Source organism: Bolinopsis microptera, chromosome 4, assembly GCF_026151205.1.
Source record: "Bolinopsis microptera isolate Bmic1 chromosome 4, MBARI_Bmic_1.0, whole genome shotgun sequence".
Classification (NCBI taxonomy): domain Eukaryota; kingdom Metazoa; phylum Ctenophora; class Tentaculata; order Lobata; family Bolinopsidae; genus Bolinopsis; species Bolinopsis microptera.
The window spans coordinates 12708196-12717330 of NC_087075.1; the positions used below are offsets into that span (position 1 = coordinate 12708196).

Consider the following 9135-nt stretch of genomic DNA (forward strand, 5'->3'; position numbering starts at 1 on the left):
GAGGTCAAGTAATGAACTCTAAAGGTCACATGATGAACTATATAGGTCACACGGACAACTCTATAGGTCACATGAAGAACTCTAGAGGTCACATGGACAACTCTAGAGGTCACATGATGAACTATATAGGTCACACGGACAACTTTAGAGGTCACGTGATGAACTATATAGGTCATATGATGAACTATATAGGTCACATGATGAACTATATAGGTCACATGATAAACTATATAGGTCACGTGATGAACTATATAGGTCATATGATGAGCTATATAGGTCACGTGATGAACTATATAGGTCACATAATGAACTATATAGGTCACATAATGAACTATATAGGTCACATGATAAACTATATAGGTCACATAATGAACTATATAGGTCATATGATGAGCTATATAGGTCACGTGATGAACTATATAGGTCATATGATGAACTATATAGGTCACATAATGAACTATATAGGTCACATAATGAACTATATAGGTCACATGATGAGCTATATAGGTCACATGATGAGCTATATAGTACAACGGATTCTTATATTTGAGTATTTGTGCTTTGTCGTATTTTAAACGTGTATGGCCCACGTAATTGAGAAGTTATCGGGTTGCTCGGATCAAATGATAATAATGCACTGTGAGGTTCAAATTGAGAATTTTATGTCATGTTTATCATTTGATTCCTGAAACCAAAATGATGTGCGATATATAGTAAAGTGAGGTGGCGAATCACGTAACTATACAACTCGAGAGTTAAGTACGAATCACGTACAACTCGAGAGTTATAGTTGAGTACGAATTCAGTGCAACCGTCAAGAATAATAGGAATTGTGAACTACTTATGTAAATAATTGTTCTTCAATTCGCTTGATGTACATAAGGTGCGAACTATAAGTAATAGTACGTATTATAACTTTAGATAAGTACTATAAGTATCAGTACATATGAAACTTACCTATTATCTCTGGTACTTATCGTAATCAGTAGCTCATGACCAACTTAGTAGTATTTGAACTGTGGTCATTAGAATTTAGCGATCATTACAACTTCAGTAAATTTGCATGGCATGTTCGGAGCGGCAAAGTGAATTATTAAGTAAAATATAAATTAATTTAGCGACAAGTTGCTTTCTGTTGCAATAAGTTTTATATTAAGTTATGACATTTCGTTTAGGCAGTATCCGATAGCAATTTTTTCACTTGGTGAATTAGAATCGTTTTTAGTTTTGAAGTTATAGTTTAACTCCAAGCTTATAATTTTAAATCAATTATGTGACTGATGTGTTGTTTTGATTCCCATTTGATTAAATTACATTTATATTTTTAATTTTCATTCATTTGTTTTGATAGCTTGTTAGTGTTCGAAATATCAGATTTTGATTCAATTTTCTAACTAGCGTGTTTTACTTTTATCAAAGAATTTAAAATACAAAAAAATATATTTTAAAAAACAAAAATCAATATTGATAATCTTATCCAAAAGCGAGTGAGAAAGTAATCCAAATTTGCAGCTCAATTACACTTTTTTCAAACCGCTCCAGAATTCCTCCTATGTTCAAAGGCTAAGTTGTATACCAGAGTGGCGATGATTTATATTCCTCATCAGCTTTCAAGACCACTCGGATTAGCGAAACTTGGTCAGTGATTATATTTCAGATTTCTGAGTCTTCACGACTGATCTACTTCAGGGGGAATGTCTATAGTGTTATTACGAGTATTTGTCGCATATTTTGTGGTTTGGTAATTGCTGAACTTGAGTAATTTATAGAGTAGGAATTGGAATCTAGCATTAGAATCTAGCACAGGTATGAACCCTAGCACAGGTATGAACATCTTGTTTGTACTTCACTTGTTACACTGTTTGTTGAGACCGTTTGGATGGTGTGACTATCATTTCCTCCTTTCCATATTCTACTTTAGTTTTCTTGTTCACTCTTATGACCTCAGCATCATCCGTTTGTGTTTTTGTCTCTGCACATTTGTGCTCTAAACAACATTTAACACTAAGCACGAACAAAATCGCTAAATTATATAGAGAAACCTAAAAAACTGACCTCTAATCAATTTCAAGAGTTTCAATGGAATTTCATATTAATTTCGAGCTTACAGCAGCCGTGTTATGTAATTTTCATCAATTTTTGGCTTAAGCTTAATCAAACCAAATTTCGATAACGTAGTTAAAATTTTTAACCGGGTAAATTCAGTTTGAACATCTCAGGAATACTTTCAATTCATTCTACGGTCAAAAATACGCCAAGTGAAGTGAGTATGGCCGGTCCTTGACTCCCTTGCGTAGCAGAAAATACGTAACAGAAAATACCCGTAAGGCCCATGCTTTTATAGTTTAAGGTGATACAAACTAGTTTGTCGAACTTGATCCGAAAATTTGGGATCTTAAAAACTTTGCCAACAAAACACATTTTTTCCGTTGAGCTTTTATTTAACGTTAACGTGAATTGTAAAATGGAACAGAAATAAAACAAGTTCGAAATTATGATATTAATAGTAATAAAAATACACAAAACTAAAATATATGTTGTAAATTTTTTCAATGCATTGTATATATTTGGGTACTATTAATGGGATGACATCCATGTTTTCTGACAGATGACAGCGAATAACTACAAATAAGCTTCTAGTATAATTGAATAATGAAACCCAGAATAGCACTGTCATATATCAAACAAATATGGTTGACCTCTCTACAAATATCCAAATATTATTGCTTTCTCGACGAGAAATTGTCCAAATCATGCTTCAAATTCGTTTACACCCATCTGCTGTTTTTCTGGACGACGATATGTTCTCAAATTCTATTCTGAGGTGAGGGGATGTTAATAAAGTAATAAAGCAATAATAAAAATAATTGTTAAATTCATTTGTTCTTGTAATGGGAGCAAAAATCGATGTGTAGTGTTGCGATCATAATTGAGCGGATTTTTATAAACGGACCAGGAAGTCACTTTTTAAAAGGTAACAATCAAATTTATAGCTAATTAGCGTACATGTGTCTTCGCATCGGTTGATTGAAAAGTTGGTTGAAAAGTGTCGGTCTTCTACTAAAAATACTCAACCAACCATACAATCGACCAAGAAATAGTTTCTGCCTTTCATGATAAGACTTACTTCGGCCGTAGTTGACGCAGGTAGGACAAGAACAATTTTTCTTTTGTTTTGAGCACCGTCCCCACTTAGAACAGCAAACAGCACCTTTTCGGTCGTCAGGGTTACACTGACTGAGAGAGCCATCGGCGAGGGGGAACTTTGGACCACATCGATTGTCGTCTCTATAAACTACAGGAACTTCTTCAGGAACTTCGGGAACTTCAGGAACTTCTGAAACTATTTTAAAAAATTAAGTGGCCACAAAAGTCGTAAGGTTCATTGATTCTATTGCCCATATTATCAGAGCGTCAATCTCAATACATCAGTTTATAAACTTTTCTTTTTACACAAAAAGTTTTTTTCGTAAGGCGCTGCTCTTATTTCCTTACTAATTATCACTAACCTTGACACCCTACCCCCTCAACTAACAGTTCTCCCGCGTCACATGCCTGGCATTTGTACCATACTACCAGTTGCTTCCACTGACCCCAGCATGGTTCAACATAGAATCTATCCGGGGACGTGTCTAGCTCACATGATCCCTGTGAGAGCAGCAGGTCGTGAGGATGACGAAACGATTTACCGTTTTGGGAGTTAGAAGTTTAGAAGTTGATTCGTGAAGAATTTAAAATCAATACTTTTCACGTCCAGTCCTAAAATTGTCTATAAGTTTCAATGATTTATGTCTCATTAAAAATTTTCTTCAATGTCTCCAAACCTTAAAACGGCAGTGATCCCTAGTTTTAGGAAAAGCATTTTCAAGTGGAGTACATAACGAAAAATAAGGTGCCCAGTATTTTGCGTTCTCTATTTCTAGGTATTCTCCAGCATCACACGACAGGTTTAGAATTTTGTTTTCCCCTATCTCTTCCCCTGGTGTGGAACAATTTTATAATAGTTGTTTTGTATAACAGACTACAGTAAATGTATTGTAAAACTTCTGACAGACCTGATGATTTGAATAAAAAACAGTGTCCCAAATTAATCGCGGTTTGAAGTCATTAAATCGATATTGTTCAAACAGGATGTAAAAGTCTGTCAAATTCCCGATTCCGTTTAAAAATTACTTAAAAATAATGTCTTTATCATTATTACATCATCAAATTTGTTTACTTCATATATTGAATTGATATAGCTGGAATGTTGATACATAAAGTGTATGAAATAATCAGACTTACTCAAAGAACAGTCACTTTCTGAAGTACCAATATAACCCATTGCCACTTCTTTCCCAGAAGGACAGTTAGAACACGATGAAGCACTTCCTCCAGGGCTGTATGTTCCTTCTTCACATGGTGTACATCCGTTCTCTTGGTCAATGTAATTGCCACCTTCACAGGGATCTGAGGTTGAAAAAATAATGGTCTTATAACTCTTCTATAACAGCACAGTCAGCAAAAGTGGCCACAAAAGTCGTAAGGTTCACTGATTCTATTGCCCATATTATAAGAACGTCAATCTGAATATAAATATCTGTTTATAAACTTGTCTTTTTACACAAAAATTGTATTTCGTATACGAAATACAATTTTTGTGTAAAAAGACATAACCCTGTTTTAACCCTGCCATAGTCAGTTGAAAGTCTGATAGCATATGTTCCGTTTGATTTGACCAAACTAATGCCTTTCATTGCTTTATAATATATAAGGCGCTGCTCTTATTTCCTTACTAATTATCACTAACCTATACACCCTGGCCCCTTAACTAACAGTTTTCCCTCGTCACATGTCTGGCACGTGTACGATACTGCCAGTTTCTTCCACGCACCAAAGCATGGATCACCATATAAACTATTCGGGCTCGTGTTTATCGAACATGATTCCTGTGAGAGCAGCAGGTCGTGAGGATGACGAAACGGTTTACCGTTTTGGGAGTTAGAAGTTAAGAAGAATGTTGATTCGTGAAGAATTTAAAATCAAAACTTTTCACACGTCCAGTCCTAATTAAATTGTCTATGATCTCATTAGTTTCAATGTTTTATGTCTGCTCATTACACATTTTCTTCAATGTCTCCAAACCTGATGATTGCAGTAATCGCTAGTTACACTAAAAGCATTATGTTGATCACTACAGAACCATGAATGAGGTGCCCAGTATTTTGCCTTCACTATCTTTAGGTGTTCTCCATCATCACACGACAGGGTTAGAATTAAGTTTTCCCCTATCTCTTCCGCTGGCGAGGAACAATATTATAATAGTTGTTTTGTAAAGACTACAGTAAATGTATTGTAAAACTTCTGACAGACCTGATGATTTGAAAAAAAAACAGTTTCCTAGATTAATCGCGGTTTAAAGTCGTTTAATCGATATTGTTCAAACAGAATGTAAAAGTCCGTCAAATTCCCGATTCCTTTTTAAAAAATAATTTCTTTATCATTATTACGTCATCATTAAATTACACGGATACGGAAGCACTATAAATTCTTCATACGAATTTCAAAAGCGAACAAAATAAATGTACTTATAAAATACATCAAAGAAACGTCTTTCAATAAATTATATAGTATGAACTTTAACTTACAGAAGATCTCTGCGTCAGCCAAAGCAATGCCAGCTAACATTGTCAGGGCCATCATCATCGTCATCTGCATCTTGACTAACATAACTTCCTTATTTTGTTAAAATTATAGTGACTAAATTACCACATTATACTATTAGTACAGTATTAATTTAAATGCGGGGAAAAGATATTATATTATTAGATAATTATCCGATAATTATCAGATGATTATCAGATAATTATTAGATAATTAGGCATTATCAGAGATTCGTCAGTTTATGGTCGGTCATAGGCTTTTAATAATCGGCAACAAATATTTTATCCACATAAACAGATACATTTTTTAAACGAATCTTTGAATTAAACTAACAATCTATCGAAAACTGGACCAAGTTGAGTCAACTGGTTAAGAATTACTACAGCAAGAATTACTACAGCATTCAAAGAGATCCTTTCTGCCATGTCTTCTTATCACGTTACTGTTATACTTATATTCGCCGTACTTGGATCTACCCATTTGCATTGGTTAATCGTATGCTTTGACACTAACTGATTGATGTCAGTTTGGATACAAATTTGCCGTTTACGCTATAACAAGGATATATCTTGTGTTCTTGGCTAGTATATATGAAACATTTGACACGGAGTTGTGGGGTGAGCTATGTGCCTCGCCGGGCTAAAGTAGTGAATGTCCTTGCTGTACGGCAAGTTAAACAAGGAACTGAAACTACTAGGTTCCGTACAGGCTCAACTCTACACCCATGTCATATGTTCATATGTAAGCCTCTTGATTATATAATAGTCTATGCGTTGTTTACTAAAGCATTAAGCATAATTCATATGTGTCACTTCATTCCAAACGTGTAATTAGCATTTTTCCAAATTAGAATTTCCCGATTACTTTGAAAGTCGGCATGTAACGTGTTTTTGTTTGGTTGCCTAGCAAAGTGCATCCAGTGCCGAGTAAGATAAGAAGGATAAGTATGCAAATTCCAAAACTATATAAACAAACTTTCTGCTGATGATATAAAGGGTATACACTATAAAGTTGCTTGGCTAAAGCCAACGTCCTAAGTCCTTGTGGCACTTCACTGTGATAAAACAATACAAATCTGCCGGTTTTGGATGACAGTGGTTTAATTCTCCGTGGCAGCTTCAGGAGAAAGATCCGAAAAAAGTGATGTCAAGTCCATTTTACAACTCAATTGTAGACGCCAAAATGAATCAAAGCAGAGCGCAAAATAATTGCATAATTCCATGAAGAATGCGGAGAAAAGATGAGAAGATTACTAAAACACCTGCGCTTAAGTTTGGTTGTCCACATGAGCAATCAGCTTCTTTATTATCCGTAATAAATTACTAGCGGTTATAATAGATCACACGTTTACTAAGTTGGCTCAAGAATCATCAGATTTTGAGACAATTTACTGTTGAACTTATGTTTTAATTTATTAAAGCGAGCTTCTAGTTTCGGGATAGCCTATTATAGCAGGCAACGCCCGATACTAATGCTTCTATAGACCTAGACAAGTACAAGTAAGTAAATATTTCATGCTAGGCATGTGGCACCCATTACAGTACCTAACCATCCATTGAAGGTTTTTGCTTTTCGCTGTACTACATTGCACAGCTCCCCATTTAACCGTCACACACAATTTCTCAAGCATTTGGCTGGGTGGACCGGGAGGCTGCATAGATTCTATTGAATCCTTAGCAGAACGTCGACGGCGCTCAGGCTCACCCCACGATCAGGCAGACAGCGGGATTCGAACTCGCAACCTCACGATTGCAAAGCTGGTGCTCTAACCGACTGCTCTACCTGGCCGTTAAGTTTTAATTTATTCAAGCTATATTTTTGCGTTCGATCTGGCTCTACAATTACGGGCGTATGACACAGTAGCGGTGCTTTACTTCTTTACTTATACTTTTATAGTAATAACTGTATCTTAACTTAAAACCATAAAACTTTACAATAGTATTGTCGGTTGTAGTAGACGTTGGGGAAAGACACAGGACGAACAGAAAGAATTTAAAGCATTACTTGAAACATGCAATATGGCCCGCAAGACAGGAGCCATACTAAATTACTCTCAATCTATCGACATCGTACCCTGCAACGTAGCCAGTTTTATAGATGGCTACGTTCCTTGCAACGCGTGATACTTTAATTGAAAAACATGATTTTATTTCTGGTGGTAATTGACTTAAGACTGGAACCGCGCTGCAATTAGATGGTACGATTTTCCAACGTACAGAAGGGTCTGATAATAGCGTACCGGCTAATCCCGGTCAAAGTAAAATAATATGAAGAAGCTGTTGATAAAAACTGTTTTACATAAACCCTTACCCCAATCCAAACCATAACCAGAAACCCGACGAATCGGAGATAACCGAAGAGGTCACGTCAGGATGCCTCAGGAGGTAACTATGAGTTCAAGGAGGAAAGTAACAGTTCCTGCTTGAACTTAGCAGGACCGGTGCACTAATCAGTAATCAGCACTATCAGTTAGACTTTTCGTTCCACTAATTTTTCCGGGGAAGGAGTATTGAGAAGCCAGGAGTGTTCCGCAGAAGCAATATTACGAGGCAATTAGATCTCATCCGACCTTTTGATTGTGGAATTCAATTATAAGCCACCAGTCTGCAGGAGTGCAGGAGTAGGAATATATCAGTATATCTGTATTCTGTATATAACATTAAGGTGTATAAGTATTAAGGTATTACCAGTCCTAAAGACTGGTAATCTAATTGTCCAGGTAACACAAATTCCAACTGCTCTCTCCTTTTATAAAAAAACACGTACTACAATTTCAACTGCTGATGATTCTTTCAAAGAAATTTCTAATAAAACAGTAAACTCAGTGCCATGCCAACAATTTAAAATGAAATCAAATAAATCGCGTTACGACATTTGATTTTAATTGTTTGGCCTTAGAAATCGTCAGTGTCTCTCTTTCCCAAACAAAAGGAAATGATATTAATTTGATTGACCGTCTGCAAATGCAAAATGATACCGAGAATGAAATCGGTCGCTCACTTTTCCCATTCATTCACGGCTTACGAATTGTAAAAAAAGTTTTGATTAATTACATCAATCACATGCTGTAAAAATCTCTTTGGGTTGCGTTCGGGTCAATACCTAGTATTTCGGGATAAGGGTGGTAGTTAGTGAATTAGCTGAAGTTTATTGAATCTTTATTACCGAGTACAACTGCCTTCGGGTAGTTCTTCTTAATCTATTACTATTATTACAATTATTATTTCATTGTAAATGAATGGGAAAAGCGAGCGACCGATTTCATTATCGGTATCATTTTGCATTAATTGCAGACGGTCAATCAAATAAATATCATTTCCTTTTGTTTGAGAAAGAGAGACACTGGCAGCGGTCCACTCTACCCATGATTATGGGTTTTGGTCTATAATATTCTCTGATAGTCAGTTTTTATCGCATCATCAAATATCCGTCACAACAATTTTTCCGGGGAAGGAGTATTGAGAAGCCAGGAGTGTTCCGCAGAAGCAATTT

General features: G+C 35.8%; 1 protein-coding gene across 1 annotated transcript; it reads right to left on the minus strand.

Moving 5' to 3' along the window:
• Window positions 1-2485: 2485 nt before the first annotated feature.
• On the minus strand, window positions 2486-5731 carry LOC134813898 (major surface-labeled trophozoite antigen 417-like). The gene is made up of 8 exons (XM_063821829.1): window positions 5628-5731; window positions 5125-5279; window positions 4790-4928; window positions 4285-4449; window positions 3825-3979; window positions 3510-3648; window positions 3128-3343; window positions 2486-2819 (listed from the first exon to the last, which is right to left on the minus strand). Exons 1-8 carry the CDS (start codon window positions 5707-5709, stop codon window positions 2815-2817), a joined length of 1056 nt encoding a protein of 351 aa, XP_063677899.1. The 5' UTR covers window positions 5710-5731; the 3' UTR covers window positions 2486-2814.
• Between the last annotated feature and the right edge of the window lie 3404 nt (window positions 5732-9135).